At 54.6% G+C, this 19031-nt stretch overlaps 5 protein-coding genes across 5 annotated transcripts; 4 read left to right on the top strand and 1 right to left on the bottom strand.

The window, feature by feature from the left end:
• Nucleotides 1-1610: 1610 nt before the first annotated feature.
• PG997_003860 (uncharacterized protein) lies at nucleotides 1611-3341 on the top strand (the record flags this gene model as incomplete). The annotated part of the gene is made up of 1 exon (XM_066808175.1): nucleotides 1611-3341. One exon carries the CDS (start codon nucleotides 1611-1613, stop codon nucleotides 3339-3341), a length of 1731 nt encoding a protein of 576 aa, XP_066671793.1.
• Nucleotides 3342-6991: 3650 nt separating this feature from the next.
• On the top strand, nucleotides 6992-8395 carry PG997_003859 (uncharacterized protein; the record flags this gene model as incomplete). Its single annotated transcript, XM_066808174.1, has 1 exon — nucleotides 6992-8395. The coding sequence occupies one exon, from the start codon at nucleotides 6992-6994 to the stop codon at nucleotides 8393-8395; it is 1404 nt and encodes a 467-aa protein (XP_066671792.1).
• Nucleotides 8396-9341: 946 nt separating this feature from the next.
• PG997_003858 (sulfate permease) lies at nucleotides 9342-12222 on the bottom strand (the record flags this gene model as incomplete). The annotated part of the gene is made up of 8 exons (XM_066808173.1): nucleotides 9342-9552; nucleotides 9618-10082; nucleotides 10154-10763; nucleotides 10822-11049; nucleotides 11123-11669; nucleotides 11741-11886; nucleotides 11942-12062; nucleotides 12124-12222. The coding sequence occupies 8 exons, from the start codon at nucleotides 12220-12222 to the stop codon at nucleotides 9342-9344; spliced, it is 2427 nt and encodes an 808-aa protein (XP_066671791.1).
• Nucleotides 12223-15714: 3492 nt separating this feature from the next.
• On the top strand, nucleotides 15715-17341 carry PG997_003857 (uncharacterized protein; the record flags this gene model as incomplete). Its single annotated transcript, XM_066808172.1, has 2 exons — nucleotides 15715-17099; nucleotides 17218-17341. 2 exons carry the CDS (start codon nucleotides 15715-15717, stop codon nucleotides 17339-17341), a joined length of 1509 nt encoding a protein of 502 aa, XP_066671790.1.
• Nucleotides 17342-18161: 820 nt separating this feature from the next.
• Nucleotides 18162-18996, top strand: PG997_003856 (uncharacterized protein; the record flags this gene model as incomplete). The annotated part of the gene is made up of 3 exons (XM_066808171.1): nucleotides 18162-18353; nucleotides 18414-18488; nucleotides 18553-18996. 3 exons carry the CDS (start codon nucleotides 18162-18164, stop codon nucleotides 18994-18996), a joined length of 711 nt encoding a protein of 236 aa, XP_066671789.1.
• Between the last annotated feature and the right edge of the window lie 35 nt (nucleotides 18997-19031).

Genomic DNA, 19031 nt, shown 5'->3' with positions numbered 1-19031 from the left:
AGCGAACCGGGGGCATACATCCAGAAAGGAGGCGTTGAAGGGGTAGACGCAGCCATCCAAGATGGCCCCGAGGACAGGCACTCCACGATGCTACACGACTCGCTTGTTTCTTCGCTCGACCCTGCCTATATGCACATCGAACGTTGAGCATACGATACGATCTGCTGGCAAGCAAGCAGGCCCATCCAACCTTGGTAAGACTCTGGCCGACCCGAGACTTGCCGCTTACGTACTTGACCTACCCGGCCTCTGAGTGCGTACGGTACGGTACTGGTACGTACGCAGGCCTCAATGCTTGATATATGCATGTTATTAAGTATGTACTTATGCATGTGTGTGTCTGTGTATGCACTAACCTACGAATGTGTAGGTAGTCACATACATGTGCTGCTGGACTGGCCGTGACTTACTTGTTGAGTTGATCAATCAGAAGAGGAAGAAGGATTGCCTTTTGGGTATGTTCTGATATCTGTCGACGGAAAGGGCGGATCCAGCTGGCGAAATAACGGGGGACTCTTTGGAGTCTGTGTGCTGTCGCCAAGAGGCTGCAGTACTTGGTTCTGTCCGCAAGATCTGGGGCTTTTCTTTTCTTTTCGGCTTTCTTTTTTCTTGTTAGAACCCCCCCCCCAATCAGCCAATCAACCAGTCAACTCCCGAATGCCTTTGTAGCAAACACAGTGGCTTGCATCACCGGTGAGCCAAGGTCCCCACCAATGCGCGTGGTTTCGAAACGAATACTCTACGCGTCGGCTTCCGATTTGCCTTTGCAAGCCCGAGTTGCCTCGTTTCGTGTGTTCATGTGCCTCTGTGCCCATGTCCTCCTCCTTCCTAGGTTGTTCCTCTCCAGTGTCCTTGTTCCTGCAAAAGGTCCTTTTTTCCCCGTCAACAGCCGCATGCAAAAGTGGGTCCTACCGGTGAGCCAGTGCGCGAGGACGACATCAAATCAGCAAAGCAAAGTAAGGCAAGGCATGGAAGGCAAGGCAAGACAAGGCAAGTCAAGGCAAGACAAGGCAAGTCAAGGCAAGACAAGGCAAAGGCAATACAGGTATTGTAGGGCAAGCACCGTCCGAGTCGAGCGATTCCGCCCTAGGAACATTGAAGGGAGTGACAAGGGAGCAGCTGCCTCTAGTCGCCCGTAGTTGACTACATGTAACTACATACCTCCTGCACACCTACATACTTACCTATCCTAACCTACCTCACACTTACCTGCTGATTTCAATCCCAGTCAATCGATCGATTCTTGCGTCTGGTACACCTCGGGCTTACTGCCGCCACCCGCCTGCCGAATTGGATTTGATTGGCATCCTAATCTCACACCGGACCTACTGCGGGCTGGCTTCAAGCAGCCAGCCACCGGCCAAACCTGTGGAGGAAGGAAGGCCCCCGACACAGGTGGGCGGGCAGGCTGCTTTCTTTTTTTGCGTCACAAAAGAGCAATCCCGTCTGCAGTTCGGATAGCAGCATACCGCATAGCGAGGTCCAAGCTTCAGTCTCGATCACCTTCAATGGTCCAAACAAAGTACAGACCGCCTGACCACCATTATCTATCTACTTTATCTTGGCCACACCTGCCTCTCCAGCGTGACACGAGGCCATCAGTACGGTGCATGGGACATCGACATGGATTTGACCCCAAGGCCATCCAGGAGGTTGTGCATCCTACCGCCGCCTTTTCACCGGACGAGGACGAAGGGGTTCTCGACGGCGGCCATGGCCTTGCGCAGGATACCTGGGCCAGCTCCCTGCTGAACCCGTGCAATCGAATAGACAGTCTTGATTACCCAAAGGACGTTTCCTGGCGAGTCGACGGCTCCGCCGGGCTGGGGACCCAGTATTATGCCATTCCGCTATTCATTTCTCCTGTTCCTCCGGTTCGGATGGACGTTTTCATCCCCGAGAACCAACCGCCGCTGCTCCGCCGCCAGCTCGACCTTAACCTTGCTTTCCATACGAAAGACTCGGAGAGGCTTTCGCGGCTCGCAATCACCAGGCACATCATCCGGACGCTGCAACTCTGGGTTGCTACGCAGTTTGAGGACATCGAAACCTTCGCCAAGTTCTATAGAAAAGCGCCGTTTGGCACCCGCTTGGTCTTGGAAAACCTGTCACTCGACATTCGCCAGATCGAGGTCAAGGTCGGTCCCAACCATTATCTGGAGCGCCAACTGCTGAGCGCTCCGCAGCTGGCGGATATCTGGGGGCTTGAGTTCAGGTTTCCCGAGGAAGTCGACTTCTTCGATGTGGATGTGGTCAAAGTTCTCCATGATAGTGTTTGCCTCGCTCGTATCAAAGGACAGCTATACATTTTCAAGGCCCTCACAAGCGGTGCCAAGTATCTTTATCACGAACTGAAAGTATTGAGTACAATACCGCCGCACTCCAATGTGATCCCACGGCCGGTTCATATCGTTAGGAAGACTTGCCTCTTCGGGGCCAAGAAAGCGATTGCTGGTTTCACTACCGTCTACCAGCCCAAGGGCAGTCTTCGGGATATCCTACCACGGCTCCGCATCCATAATCAACTTCATGCCGCCAAACAATTCAAGTGGTCTATACAGCTGACCACGGCCCTTGGCCATCTACGAAGCACGACTGGTACATACTACCCAGACCTACGTCTTGACAACGTTGTACTTTCGGAAAGTGACGATATAATCATGGTGGATTTTGAGCAGCGTGGGGTGTGGTGTGAGTTTGCCGCCCCCGAAGTCAATTCGGTCGAATACATCCGTCTCGTGGCCGTCGAGGAGCGCATCTCCGAGGACGTGCGGGAAAAGTACCAGGATATTCTAAGCAACTTGGTGCCCAACTACGCAAATCTCGAGAACGACCAATACACGAACCCCGAGGATGGGTACAACCTCTCTTGGGTCTGTCTGAGTCCAGCCGAGCAGGAAGCCGCAGAGGTTTACATGCTGGGTAGGGTGCTCTGGTGCATTTTCGAGGGCGTGAGCGGCCCGCAGAAGGCCGCAATATGGCAGTCTTACCACTTGGAGTCGGACCTCGAGTTCCCCGAATACCAGCGGACACCTCCAGAGCTGCGAGACCTGATCGACCGGTGTACCCGGGGGCGGCGGGAAACCCTCAGCCGCATAGTGCAGCGACAGGGAAGCATACTGGTGATCCGGAACCGGCCCGCGAAGGAACAGACTTCTGATGAAGTCCGGGGCGCCGCCCGCGCTTTCTGGGAGACGGAGCTGCAGGTTGCAGAGGACTTCATCGCGCTAAGGTCGAGACAGAAGGCGGCCGGTGTGTGGAATGACAATTACTACGACCGTCCCACCATCCGAGAGGTCTTGGCAGAACTGGGCCGGCTTCGGGAGAAGCTGTGTTGCTAAGAACAACAACACCCCCGAACCGGACGATGGTGATAACGACAACTCGCCCATTGTATAGCATATCTTTATTCTATCCATTCACATATTAGAACCTCAAATGTTTTCTGTTATCATGGAGTTCTCCATATGTTTTGCTTGCCATTGTGACCAGTCGTGACGTTCCAGCACTGTAGAATGTATATTGGCAGAGAAATCGCGGTAGCAACCGTCACCCCATGCTCTCGTCAATTTCTCCCGACTCTTTTGTCGAACAATATCGTATGCGTTTTCCATGGCAATCTACGTAAGTTCATCTTCTGTACATGTGACACCTCTTCCCGCGTGGGCTTTCTTCACCCAGAGGCATGTAACCCCCGCCCACGATTCATATGACGTCCGGCACTTTTCTGGAGAGTCGAGCTACAGCATCCCATGCCTAGCGGGTCTTGGGGAACAAGGCAATAGATTGCGAGGTGAGCGGACATTTCACAATGCTTCTTGTGAGACCCTTTTAAGCCGCCCCCAAATTAAGACATTTTTCTTCTATACCGCAATCGCCTATACTCTACTGTTTCTTTCGTTTCCTCGCTTAGACTCCGTCCTTTTCGCTTTGATGGGTCAGTCGACGAACCGCCAGAGGATGGTCCGTCCAACTAAAAGTCCATCATGTAAGTCGGCGGAGTGAAGCTACGCCTTGGAGGGGGCTGCTGGGACTCGGCTTATCTGAGAACTGCGTGTGGCAACCGGATGAGGGCTCTGCATAGCTGCGGCTATGTCTGGGTGCTTAATTTAGATTTTCCGCACACGACCAGCGACTGACTATCTTGTCACTTAGATCTCCGAGGGATCGAGAGACGAATACGCCTTGGCGTGGAGAAGTCCTGGGAGGGTGGTCGCTCTGGCGGGTTCTGGGGTCCCAGACCTGGAGCGTGGCCTTATAGGGCCCATCCGTCCCATACTCAAGACGAACAAGACTAGTCTTGTCTGCCAGACGACCGCCCCGAAGGCTAGAAACATGGCATAACGTCGTTGGACTTCTCACCGCTTGAGTCAGTGTTCTTGCCCGGGATTGTTGGTTCATACCAATTTTGTTCACCCCCGATACCGCCTGAACCAATTCAACAACCACCCCAACGTCCAGTGGTTGGTATTTCCACATGATGCATGCGTGTGTGAGGTCAATGGTGACTCCAAGCAGGTCCCGATTCCTCGGAAAGCTGATGGCGAGCATTTGGCCCGCCTGCCCGCCCCCTTCTTCTTCTTCTTTCTATGCCGTTTGACGCAACCACAAGAAGCCCTATGGCTACCCCATGAGTCATCCGTCTGGCATGTGCAAATATGCAAGCACTGTATTTGATAGTCACCGGCGCTTAAGTAATAACATGGCGAAATGTTCGATAACAAATCAAACGTCGAATGGAAGATGGAATCCCACGATACAGCGGCACGTCGGCTTCGTTGTGTAGCCAATCGGAAGCAAGCTCTCCTGGTTAGCCGTGATTGGGCGGGATCGCTACTCAACTTGGCTCACCCCGTTACTAACAATCTGCAGAAGTTAGGAGGTCCAGGGTTACATATGCATCGTGGTACCCTTCATCTGCTGCCTCATTAGCCATGGAATCACACTCGGACGGGGTAGTGGTGGAAGCCTGGCCCACCAGAGGTGCGTAGGAGTTGTACGCTCTCTTGGGGGAGGTTTCAGCGAGGCCCCCTTGATCGGATTGTCTTAGCTGCAGAATCCACTCTTTCCAGAACGACGGTGATGTCGAAGGAGGCCAGCTCTTGGGGGCTCTGATTGGCGAAGCAAGAGATGACCAGGGCTCAGCCTCACGCAGCAACCATGTTACAAATGTTGTGCGGTGGCAAGAAACCGCCGAGGTGGGTGGGCATGAGACGAGATCAGAGAGAGTGTCTCTAGGAAGGATGCCATGAGTGGTCATACATGGAGAGCAAGCAGGCAGGCAGGCAGGGAGCAGGTATGCAAGGGCATGTGAGCAGGAGACAAGCGGAAAAGGCAATAGCAGGACCGGGCCGAAACCTCAATGGAGTCTGTTCGGGGCTGAGGGGGGGAAGATGCATACATTCTACACTCTGTGTGCTTCTCCCTTGGGGACCCTTGGGGACCGACGGTGGCCTAATACTTACATCCTATGTATGTTAGACTGACTGAACAGCAGTACTAACACCCGCCTGCCTAGATCCAGGTAGGTACCCAGGCAGGTACCAGGCAGGTATCCAGGTAGTGATGACCACCATGACAGTGGGTCTTACCTAGTACACGACTTGAGTGGAAAGAGCATGCGAACAGTCTGGTGTGAAGTCATCGCATGCCAGTCTATCGCGCTTGTTTGGCGACGGGGCGGGTATGTCTGTATGTCTGGGTTTGGGGTCGGTGATTCGGTCAGTGTCTGAAGGGCTACCTATTTTTATCCGTGAGAGTCGAGACCTGAGAGACCTGGGGGCGGTACATGGCCAGCCACTGCCGAACCGCCCCAATCCCAAGTACTGCTTTTTCTGGGCATGGGCCCGCCAAAAAATCCAATGCATTTCATCCAATTGGTCAACCAAAGACAGTCCTAAGTAACAGACCTTGTTCCCTCTTTCCTCGCCAGACAGAACAAACTGGACAGCACGCAACAGCAACAGCAACAACAACACCACCACGAGATGGGAATGCCATCTCGGGAACCGTTGCCTGCCATGGCCCTCGTTCTCGCTCTCGGAGGGCTCCAACATGTGTTACTCCAACTCTCGTCATGCCACGAGCGTGCTGGGAACGCGATGGAAAGGGAGTAAAAGCCTCGCTGGGCCGCGAAATGGGCCGCGCCAAATGGAGTAGGCCGGCCTGCTTTGGCGGCCATGTCCAGTGGTCGGTGGCTTGGGGGCCGGAAACCACGGCCTCCTAGACGCAACCAGCAACAGCTCTGCCTGCTCCGAACGAGTAGCAGGCCGCATCCAGCGTGGCCCACGACCTGGAATGACCTTTATACTCTTCGACTCGGCGCCCCAGCAAGGCAGAAATGGGAGGGTTCCAGTTGCGATGCCGCGTCTAGTCGCTTACCCGCCAATCATCAGCGCCCTCCCGAGGGCGCAGGCCGATGCACCAGCACCCAAGGCTGCAGCGCTGCTGCAGGGCTGAAGCCTTCCGTGCTCCAATGGGAAACTCGACTTCAACGTCCTCACTTGGCCTGATCGCCAACACCGGACTCTGGCTATTGCTCCCGGCTCCATCATCGCATCCTCACTGACACGTCCCTAACAACACCCGCCAGGATACAACCCTCTGATTGACTCATCGCCCTTCGCTCTCCCCCGATGCTATGCTGAGATCCCGACAGCAAAGCCTGTCTGTTAGCCGGCCAATATGTGCCCCTTCGATGCAGGCATTTACACGGCCCATCTCTTTCTCCATCGAGACTCATAGCGGCGTCCAAGGTATCGTCGGGATTGGTTCTTGCAGAAAATGCATGCCCCCTTCCCCTCTGAGCCAACGTGGACCAAGTGGTCCCGCGGTCTGGTGTTGCACCCCATTTCCATGATATCAGAGGTCTCCCTATAGTATCTGCTCGGTGTGCCGCTCCCATCTTGTGGATATATATAACACTCCATGTGCGCCCCAGTTCGGCCACAGACTTCTGTCCGAGACATTGAGCATCGATCATTGTTTCCTCATGACTTCATCGTCGCCAACCGAACGCTTCAGTCAGCTTTCCATTGAAAGTATGCCGCCCATCACCCGAAGCCGGAGCCGCATCCAAGACCTGGACGAGTCGCCCGCCGAGTCCGAGCATGACTCTTTTGGGCTCGGCTACAATACCGATGGCGCTTTCATCTTCCCTTCCAGACTCTCCTATTCTTTGGATGAACTCGACGAAGATACTCAGGACCACATTACCACAATCATGGACATGGAAGACAACGGCCCGCAATGCCATCTCCAGACATACGTAGCACGAGAGGATTACATCATCTTCCAAGTTGCGGAGCTTGTGCAGCACACGGTTCGGGCCATTGCGCCTGAGAGTAGATGCAACCTTCCTCCTTGCAACTGCTATGAGCATACCAAAGCCGGGCGTCCGTGTCGTCACATGCTCTGGCTGTTTGACCAGATCACGAACCAGTTAGAGCCAGCGCCGCGGCCGCGGGATGCTCCACTTACTTTGACCATGGGAGGCTACCCTAGGGAGCTGGGCAACATCTACGACAGGATCAACGAGTTTCACCTTGATATGCTGGGTGAGGCCTTGCACTTGCAGAAGCCGGATACAGACACTGAAGATAACGAATGTGTCAATCCACGTCGCGTTCAGGCCATAAAGGAGATGCTGGCTTCACTCAATGCTGCTCCGGTCGAAGGCTACCGGCCTGACCTCTTTGCCAACCCCAGCAGAGGCAAGAGACTTACCAAGACCAAGGATCTGGAAGGCACCATCTTTCGCATGCTGCTCCGAAACGACTCCTTCTTCCAGTACTTCAGATCTTCTCTGAGGTATGATGAGCTTCTCGAAAACCCTCTGAAGAAAGTGCAGTGGCGGATGGAGACAGCAATCGCCAAATTCGATGCCTTTAGACGGGCACCAGGTCGACCGCCCCACGGTAGAACCAAGGATGCCGAATGGTGTGCTAGGCACCTGTTGGCTGTTGATAAGCAGATCAAGTCAATCGTCATGAACACAGCCCGTCCACTCAGCAACGGGGATTATCATGAAATCATCACTCTGCTGCTTCACATGATCCAAGAGGTCATCAAACGCAACGAAGACGTGCCCCTGGACAGTCAGGTCAGGGCCAAACGGAATCTCTATTTCGCTCTGATCGGCGAGGAAGATCACGATTTCATCACTGGTACCTTGGAAACAATCGGTACTTCCCACGTCTTCCCCTTTGTTGCCGAGATCAGCAGTATAATGGACACACTCGGCCAATTCAACTATGGGATGCCGGATACCTACCAAGACAAGCTGCGCAAGGTCATCGCGCTCGCGCGCGCTCGACACGCAAGCACCAGTAGCCCAAGCGGCTCGAAGCGCTCATCAGGAGGAGGGCCAGATAGCAGAGCCAAGCGCATGAAGTAGGAGCTCTCGGGGACCGTGGCCGAGTTGCTAAACGGTCAGGTCGCGCAATAATCAACACCTCGGAGAGCTGGCTCTTGACTTGTGGTGTCCATCTCACCGACACTTTCAACTGTTTTCCTAATACTTTTCTCGTCATTCCTTGGAGGTCTTCCGGAAGTCCTGCCTTCTCCGTTTTTATCTCTTTGCACCAACACCCCATCTCATTGTACACTTATCACACCACAAGCAACTGGGACAATGGCTGTTCCCATCGAAAAACTACACAAGATCGAAATTCCCAAGACTGTATCAGAAACCAAGGCGGGCTAGGGCAACCTACTCTCTATATAGATAAAATATTCACATGCTTTCGTACACCAGTCCGAATATCGAAACTCTCATGTCGTCATCATCATTGCCATCTCATCAGTGCTACGCGGACATACCACATCACAGTGTAATAATCAACCATCCTAAGTAACATTCCAAGCTACAAAATGCGCGCGACCTCGCCAGTCGCAGGTATATCCAACCCATCAATCCCACCCGCATTTGGTCTCCGAACCAATCAGGTTCTTTCTTGCACAATGCACAATAAAAGATGTGCCAAACCCAACCAGACACCTGGGGAGACCACCATCATCTGAGGTCGAGTTTTCCCTTCCCATGATCATAACCATACACTCCACGCCCACGCCACGCCATGCCATGCTAACAACATATATCATTTATGGTCGCACCCATCCCCTCTGTCGAACCAGGGAGAGGGGAGGAACCACGCAGTACCCACCAGCAAGGTAGATATTAAGCGAATGTCCCCATGGAACATGCCACTTGTCTGGAAGACAAACAAAGCATCGACGTATATATATATAAAAAAAGAGCCATAACTTCATCAACCAAAGAGGCAACGTATAAAAAAACAAGATAAAACATTATGTTTTGCACATACGTGCTCGCCACCTTTCTAGACCGGCGGCGGAATTGTCGGTTGGTCCAGCTGTTGGTGCGGTTGCGGCTGCTGCGGCGATGACGCCTGGCCGCCGCGCGCCTCAACGTTGGCGATGGCGCTCTGCAGCGCGCTCGTCAGGTCGATGTGGAACAGCGGGCGGTTGAGGCCGTGGACGGCGACGCGACGGGGCGTGTGGGGCGACAAGCCGCTGCTGCTGTGGCTGGCGCTGGCGCCGGCGCCGGGGGCGGCAGCTTGACCATGTTGTTGTCGTCCGAGGCGCTGTCGTTGGACAGGCTGCTCGTCTTGCCCGGCAGGGGCTCGGCGTAGCCGCGTTCTATCGCGTCAATGTCGTCGGCGCCGCCGGCGTGCTTGGTGGACCGCCTTCGGTGTAGGGCGGAGATCTCCTTCTCGTTCTCGGCGCGCTCGGCTTGGGCGGCAGCCGACGAGTCGCCGCCGATCTCGGCGACGCTGAAGATGGGCTGCCAGCGGTGGTGCAGGCCGTCGGCACGCTCGGTCGGGTAGCCGAATCCGGCCGAGACTAGGGCGCGCTTGGTCCAGCGGTTGGTGATGCAGGCGATGTGCCAGTCGACCACTTCGGGCGTCGTGTACCGGTCTAGTTGGTTGCGTACGTCAATTAATTGTTGTACCGCCGTCACGTCCACGTTGTTCACAGAGCTGAAGTCGAGGATAACGGCCTTGAGCGTCGGGAGATCGAGGTTTTCGACGTGACCCTTCTTAGGACCCGGGTCATTCCATCTGCGGAAGGGAAATCGTTAGTGTGAGGAAAATCTTCCAGGAACGAGGAGCTGTGCTTTGACACTACTTACGGTCTGTCTCCGGGGCGGGTGAAGTTGTCCAACTGCGTTCGTCTGGTGTTGGCAAAGATATGCGCCGTAAGATGCTCCAGCGTGTGGCCAGCGTTCGGGTAGTTGAAGCCTTCCGAGAAGCGGTAGATGAAGACGCCGGGATGGGGACTGGCAACATTAACCTCGGGGTTTGTACCATCCCTGTGGTCCACGGGGATGAAGACGTTTCGCGTGGGAGGAGACAGGCTCTTGTCCTTATCGGCCTGCTCAAAGGTCCCGTAATCTCCGACAACCTTGCTATCGTGGCCGATGATGTGATCACCGAGCACGGAGTGGACCTGAACCCGACCGAGGAAACGACCCTGCGTCCGCAGGACGCGGAAGAGGTATACGGCGAAGGCAAAGGCGATGGTGGTGTAGATGCCGGTTTCAATGGTGGTGAAGACTGTCACGATCACACCGGTGAAGAAAATGATGACTTCCCAGGGCGACACGCGCCAGAATCTGTAGACAGTGTTGGGAGGCGTGATGAGATCGCCAACGGCGTGGACGATGACAGCCGAAAGCGAGGCGGAAGGAATGTAGAAGAAGACGGCAGGAAGGGCATAGATGGCAAGCAAGACGATGCAAGCTGTAATGACACCGGCAAAGGGTGCGCACACCGGCTTTCGATTTGATGGCTGTGCGACTGAACGAGCCGGTGGCGGCAAATCCACCCAGGAAGGGACCGATGCAGTTCGTAACTCCGATAGCCACCATTTCCTGTGAGGGATTGATTGTATAGTTGTTGACTCTCCCAAAGGACTTCGAGATAGCAATATGCTCGATAAGAAGGACGATGATGGCGGCAGGCAAGTCCGAGACGAATGATCCGATGATCTCGGAGTTGATCGTGGGTACAGCCGCGTGTTGGAAACCTAGCAGTCGTCATATTAGTCGGTTCCTCTGAAGCCAATCCCAGAAAAGACAGTGTGGGCTGGACTTTCTTACCTCGCGGAACGGTGCCCAAGATCTTGAACTTGGGGTCCTTTCTGTGGTGCATGTTGACAAGCCAGCTGATCATGGTGTACAGCAGGATGACGAAGACGGTACGCAGTGTCGATATGAAAAACCACATCTTTTGACGGGACGAGTTCTTCTTTGCCATGGTACTGCACGCGATGCGGATTCCGTAGAGCATTGCCAGGGCTGTTAGTCCCATAGCCGCATCGAGTTTCGTACGTGGGAGGCCTTTCAGGGTGTTGATGATGACCAGGTAGGTCGCGTCTCTAGTCGAGAAGCCATCAATGCCCATTATGGTGGGGATCTGGCCAGCCGCGATGTTGATGGCGGAACCCGTCATAAAGGCGGCCAACGACACAAGGGGGATGATTTCCACAATCCAACCCCAGCGAAGAAGGCCTATGAAAAGCACGACAGCACCTGAGATGATGGCCAGGGCCTGCGCGATGACCCACGGTTCGTCTTTATACTGCGGGAATTTATCAATGGCGCTGAGCACGACATTGCCGGATACAGTGGACATAACAGCAACAGGCTGTCGGGGGCTGTTAGTGAAAACGACTCTTGCGGGAATTTTTTTCTCTTTTTTCAGGGGCTTGTACTCACGCCAATCGTGATATCTTTGGATGTCGCGAAGAACCAGTAGATCAAGACGCCCATAAAGGATGAGTAAAGGCCGAATTCGACGGGGAGTTGCGCAAGTTTGGCATAGGCCATTCCCTGCGGAACAACGACAGCACCGATCGTGATGCCTGTAACTGGGTCAGTTGCTTTCGCTATACTGGATAGCACGGAGTGAGTACGAACCTGCTACAAGATCGCCAAGGAGCCACTGTACGTTGTAAAAGCCGATCCAGGATAGGAAGGGGAAAAGCGACTTGATGTAAGCGAGGACTTCATCGCCCGTAGGCACAAGTTCGGATAGCCACTCCACGGAGGTAGGTTGTTCTTCGACGAATGAGTCGGTTGTCTGAGTAGAGAAGACTGACTCTCCCCCTGGTGACTTCGTCCCGCGCGCTCTCAGGGGCATCGAGCTTGATGCCCAGGACCTTGGCCAGGCCGTGGCCTATAGCTGTGCCTGAAGGCATGATGAAGTATCTGAGGGCCGGTTACACGGGAGTAGGAGAAGGAACCTTGCTTCTGTCGATCGAACCGGGGATATGTCGCGCGTCTTATGGAGTTGCAACACGCGAGGCCCCAGACTGGAGCTGAGATCGCTCCTTGGGGCAACCGACCAGGGTCGAAGTCGTGATATCCCGATCTGGAATGAAACCACTCAAGTAGCTTGCAGAGGTGGACGGACAAGGAAGCTTGGTGAGCTTGTATGTACCGGGTGGACGTCTGGGCACGAACTGGTAAGCCGTAATGCACCAGGGCTGCCGGACTGAGATACAGGTGCGGCGTCCAACGAACCACACGGAGCTGAGCTGAGCTGAGCTGAGCTGAGGTGTCGGGATGATATGAAAGCGGCAGGCTCGTTGCTTCTTCGGGCGAGGGTGAGGGCGACGGCGACGGCGACGGCGAGGGCGAGGGTCGCCTAGACCACAATGGATGCCGAGGAGGCTTGAAGGCGTGATGTGGCCTGCTTGGTGAGCACGGCAGTAGCGTGGAAGACGCAATAGCACGTGCTGGACAAGTTGATAGGAGAGGTCGTGGCGGTTGGTTGGCTGGTTGGATGTCTCTGCCTTTTCGCCGCAACAAGAACCTCTAATAATGAGATGACAGAACGTTCAATACAGACAGGATTGGCTCTGGCCGAGACTCTAACAGAGTCTATTTCTAAAGCGGAGAAAAAGGGCGAGGAGATATTGCGTAGACGTTTGAAGGCCTTTGGTCTGATAGACTAGACAGAGTTTCCGAAGCTCGCTAGTAAGCTTCTTGTTATTAGTATTTTGGCTGCTATGGCCTACTACTGGGGCGGCCGGGAGAAGCTGAAGCTGATTGGTCCGTTACAAGTCGGATAGAGAGGATCGCCGGGACTTGGACCAACTCGAAGATGGAGGCTCGACTCTTGTTCCTAGTCGGGATCCGGCCTGTTGAGGAAAAGACTGAGATGACAGTTGTCGTAGGATAGGCCCCCTCGCTCTTCCTGTCCGAGAGGATATAGTTGAGGGGAAATGTCGTCGAGGGGGACGTACGGGGTAGGGGATCACGACACTACATTGCAGAGGCCGGCTCACTTTTCCAACTGTACGTATACTGTTGTGTTGGTAAGCTTGTGCAGTGCTATATCAGGTAACCCCGTACCAAGAGAGGCGAGTTTCCACAGTTCGGTCTTACCCACCCTTGCAGGATTGAACAATGGATACAAACACTGGTTCGCTGGATGTCAGAGTCTGCCATTGCGCAATCGCACTCCCCATGCAGCCCTCCAGGACCAAGGCTTAGTGGCTGTAGTAGTCCGGGTAGTCCTCTCCCAAGATAGTAGTATATTGCTCAGCAGCCGAGAAACCTGCCATCGAACGGGGGCATGGGGGGCAGGGGCGCGGCGGCCTGCCTCCCCCATTAGAAACGACGCACACCAAGACACCGGAGACGTGTGATAGAGCCAGATAGCAATTGGCTGGGCCGGCCAACCCCCAAGGTCAAGGGCAGGAACTGATATCCGAGGGGAGATGGGTCCCCTGCCTCGCCTTTGGGGCCTTTGGGTCTTTGGGCACAATGGAATGGGGAACCCAACCAGATTTAGATGAGATCAGTCCGTCGTCATGAATAGCGGTGCGAGATAAGTAGAAACAAAGTCGGTAACAACAGACTTGCACCAGTCCAGGTTACCAGAGATATGATGTTTCTGTTACAACCTACCTCAAGATTCGGTAACGTACCTGCCTGTCTGTCCCTAACTCCGAACTTTGGACGAACTTTGGACTTGGAGTCTCTCTCTGTCTGTCTGTCTGTCTGTCTGTCTCTTCTTGCTTCCTCTCGGGTCTCGCGTCCGCGCAAGAGTAAAGTGGACAGCATCGATGATCGTTTGCAGATTCTGCCTTGGTCACAGGAAGACATTACATCGTTGATTCGGTACGTAAGTACATACTTACTTCACAGTCGCTCCTCACAGCAGACACAAAATGCTCCGGGGGCTTGGGGGATGGGGCCCAGGCTCCAGGGCGGGTTCCCGTAAACTTGAGGTGGCACCTCAACGGGCGGGGTCACGGGCCATCTCATGATCCAAGCGTGATGTCGCAAGAAAACTGCAAATGATGCCATCGGCTAATACTTCGTACCAGCATGATACTATGCTCAGTCTATCTTGTAGCCCGCCCCTCTCGCCCAATTTCAACAACGCCTGTCGTGACGTACCAGCCTGCTTCAGTCCCCTTTTAGACTGTCCCAAGTGGGTGGCTCGCCGAGCACTCCGCTGCCCCGTGGATGCCCATGGAATCATGAGCGTATGAGCAGTAATGAGCAGTAATGAGACTGGGAAGGAGTGGTTCGAAGAAATCACCAAACCTGTGCTGCCACTCTTGCATCAAATGTCACTGTGCGGCCACATCAGGCCAGTTGTACTTGTACGTGCCATGGCGGCTGCCTGGCCTGCTCTTTTGGCCTGGATGTGACCTTGGATAGGTACTGTACCTGTTTCCTTGCCCACCTAAGGTTTTAGAGAGTTGACGCATTGATCCATCAATCAAGCAGGCCTTCGACTTCCCGGTCTTGCAGTCGTAAGTCGTAAGGACTCCAGACGAGGGTTGCTTGCTTAGTATTCACGGGCTCCTCCCCTCCTGGCTCTCTCTACCTATCAGCATGCCCTTGACCAAAAAAAAGAGAGAAAATCTCTATCAACTCCACTCGTCTAGCCCCGGAACTAGATTAGTAAGGCGATCTCTAACACAGATCTGCCAGGCACGGCAGCAGAGCCTTGAAAGAATTGTACTGGGCCATCTCGATTGCGCGGTGCGGGAATACATATCTGCCGGAGCCATTGACCACAGACTGACCTTTACAGCTCTCGCTGCCACATTGGTCAGACACGGAGCTTCTGATTCGACAGAAGCCCGTCGCGGTCAATAATATACCCAAACCGGAATGAGCCAGGAAGACAAGGCAAAGGCAGAAGGCAAAAGGCAAAAGACAAAAAAGACTGGGAGGTGCCCATTGGGCGCTTGCTTCCCTCGACAGACAATGTTGGTATAAGTAATGTCTCGTTCAGATTGCTTGATTGACTGTTGTTTTTGCCAAGCTCGACGGGGCCGGCAAGTTGAGGCGGGCGACACGAAAAAGCGCGTCTGTTTGCCTAGGTACCTAGGTAGGAATACAGCGAGGGACAGGCAGAGGGCAAGGAAAAGGAAAAGTGAAGGCCCGTCCATCAATGTAAACACTACAAGTCCCAGCCGGCCAACCAGGTTGCTAGTCTCCAGCCTCCCACTTTCAGCTACGGCGGCTGCTTGCGACTGCGAACAAGCGACAGAGCGGCCGAGACAGTGACATGACACCTTAGATCGATTGAAGGCCACCAACGACGACATGTCCTGAAATGCCCAATGCCCAATGCCCAATGCCCATCCCCCACATTGACTGGAATCCCCAATCCCCAATTCTCAGCTGCCCAACGCCCATACCCCGCCGCCGCGACTCCCAAGATGCCGAGTCCAACTCGCGATTCCATCCCGACCCTGGCGCCGCATCTCGTCACTGAGATCAGCGCCCCACCATCACCGCGCACCCATCGTGCCCTGCGCAAGCTGCAGTCGGCGCACAACCTCGGCGCAGCCGCCCGCACCACGCCGCAAGCATCGCAAGCATCGCAAGCATCGCAACCGTCGCTCATCTCCCAGCAGCGCCTGCTTCACCAGGAGCGCAATGTCTCCCCCACCCGCAGACAGGCCTCTACTAGGACCCCGCAACGAAACCGCGCCAACAGCGACGCCGCTTCGCCCGGGAGCCTCCAACCCGCCATCTCCCTCAATCGAAAACGGTCGGCATTGAGCAGGACCTCTGCCGCCGCCGATGGCATGTCGCTAGAGCGCCTCATACGCGATGGCCCCCCCGGACGGGGACGTCAGGGGTGCCCTGGAGAGTACGCGACTGAAGGTGCTGGACCAGGGCATCAAGGCCGATACCGATGGCATGGTAAGACTATTGTACCCTTTCGCCTTGTTGTGAACGAGAGATTTGATCAGTTTATGCTAAACAACAATCACATGAAACAGTCTTCGGTTCGCATCTACGTCTGGCTGATACTTCTCGACGCCCCGGTCATGGGGACCGACGAGTATCTGTCCCTCATCCACCGCGGCGCCTCGCCCGCCTACTCCAAGATCCGCAACGATACCTTCCGAACCTTGACTACCGACCCCCTCTTTCGCCGGCGCGTCAGTGAGGCAAGCCTGATCCGGCTGCTTAACGCCATCGCCTGGAAGATGCACGACTCGCGGGAGGTGCGACGGCCCACCAGCAGCCGCCAATCCCTGCCGGCCACCGATAGCCGCCCCGGAAGCCGCCCCGGCAGCTCCCGCACCGACATCTCCATGACGTCGGCCTCGTCGCCGGTTGCCGGTGGGCGCACCAGCCGCTCGCGGGCCCTAACCCTGACCGACAGCTCCGAGACCAGCGTGCCCGAGTACTCGTCGGGCACCTACGTGCAGGGCATGAACGTGCTGGCCGCGCCGTTCCTGTACGCAGCCCGCAGCGAGGCCGAGGCCTTCGTGGCCTTCGACCGCCTGCTCACCAAGGAGTGTCCCGCCTATATCCGCGGCGCCATGGTTGGCGTGCACAAGGGCCTCGCGCTCGTCGACAAGGTTCTTGCCATCGTCGACGCCCGCCTGCACATCTACCTCGTCTCCAAGGGCCTGTCGGCCGAGATCTACGCCTTTCCCTCGGTTCTCACGCTTTGCGCTTGCACGCCGCCGCTGCCCGAGGTTCTACGACTCTGGGATTTTCTGTTCGCGTACGGGCCACACCTGAACATTCTATGTATCGTCGCTCAGCTCATCATGATGCGGAACGAGCTGCTTGGTTCTAACAAGTAAGTAGCCGGCTATGATGGAGTGTTATCGCCGTCCGTCCGTCGACGTGCATGACCGACTCGTCGCGCATTATCACTTGACTTGGATTTGCGCTGAGCTAACGTGTAATGTGTGCAGCCCCAATAAGCTTCTACGGTCTTTTCCCTCTTTGCACGCAGACCAGATCAAGCGGACCGCGTTGGCCATCGTCAAGATGATCCCCGACGACATCTACGCCGAGATTGTGACCCATGCTCTATAACGAGAGCCTACCAGAGCAAGCTCTGGGGGGCCTTATGACTGACGACGAAAACAAGAAAAGAGAGTTCCCGGAGAAGGGAGGCTCGGTGCGCACACGATTACGAGGCAGGGATGGGAGGGCAGCTTAAAGTGTACGATATTGTGAGTTGCATTGCCCGCCGCCGCTTTGCGTTTAGGAAGGGACCGGTTACCCAGGGGGGTCAAAGGGAGGGGACATGATGATCACTTAACGACATCACGAGACTTATGTATGTACCATGATTGATTAATGAAAAGGAGGGGGTAGGCAGGAACAACTGGGTATATATCAAATTCTCAAGCCACGAGTCTCCCTTGATATAATAATATAATAATATACATGTACGGGTAGTCTTCAATACGAATTGCTTTTAAGTCCGTCGGTGGAATAAAAGGGATATGAATCAGTCCTGTTTTGAAGTGAGACTCATGTGGTATTACTACCCCTGAAGGGACGAACTATTCAGACATCGAGTCAAATTCCAAGACCACTCCTCTCTTAGGGATGAGCGGCGGCCATGAAGAAAAAGAACACTACGCAGTGCATACTGTGAGTTATTATATTGTCGTGAACGATCATTTAACATTGCTCTTTAGTTTATATCTCATATATTATCTACTTCTATTCACCCTATTTGTTTTTCTCTATATGCTAGGCTTCTTGATGCATGAATAAATCTTCCGAACCGCAAACATTTTATCGCCAAAAGACACTCAGTTCTAGTAATTTCCGGCTAAACAACAAACCTCCCACAAGGCAGTAACATTTGATACTGTCGTACCAGATACCTCTACAAGCCGCAATGCGTCTATCGATTATATTGGTTATGCAGTCCATCGGCGGCCTGGCGGTTGGCATGGAGAAATACGCACCGCTGCCCAACGTCACCATCTACCAGAGACAAGTGACGAGCTGTGAACAGACCTATGGCGCGGGCGCGCAGTTCTGTGGCGGGCCAAGTAGCAGATTCTGCTTCAAACCAGACATTGGCCAGGTTCGTCCGCCTTTGAGCAAGCACCCCCGAGGGCGTGTCCGTAACTGATATATGACATAGACTTGCTGCCCTGACTATGGATACTGCGACAAGGGCTTCTATTGCGCTCCAGTGGCTAGATACTGCTGTACCGAGGTGAGATAGCCCCCTCCCCCAGCGGCCAGTTAAGACCGAATTGCTCACTTGACCGTTATTGCAGGGCGAAGATCTGGCGACCTGTGCTCGTAACGCTGGCTTCGTCCTGCCTGCTTCACTGGCATACTCGACAGCAGGATTTGCCAGCGCTAGTCCAACCGGCGTCACAGAGGTTACTCCGTTCTTGCCTGAGTCTCCGACTGATGTTCCTACTAGCTCTGGCATTATATCTGCGCCAAGCGTCGAAAGTGTGCAGGCATCAAGCGACCAGTCGACAACGCTCCCTGACACGGGAGGAGACAGAGTTACCGCAGCGCCTGCCAGCACATCAGTTGCTGCTGGTAACTTCGATGTACCAAGAACCACCACGGTCGTGAACGCCACCATCCCTCCAGTTGTACAAGTGTCTGCCGTGGGAAAGCATGGAGTGGCCAGTTTCGGAACTCTGGTTATCGTGTGGGAAACTATGGCCTTGATTGCCCTCGGTGGTGTTCGATTCGCAACCTAGTCATAGCCGCGGGATCCGGGACAACACACTTGCAA

Source organism: Apiospora hydei, assembly GCF_038363865.1.
Source record: "Apiospora hydei strain CBS 114990 chromosome Unknown utg000004l_segment0_segment0, whole genome shotgun sequence".
NCBI classification, from domain to species: domain Eukaryota; kingdom Fungi; phylum Ascomycota; class Sordariomycetes; order Amphisphaeriales; family Apiosporaceae; genus Apiospora; species Apiospora hydei.
Note: the sequence above shows the minus strand (reverse complement) of the source record. Positions and strands in the feature narration are given on the sequence as shown.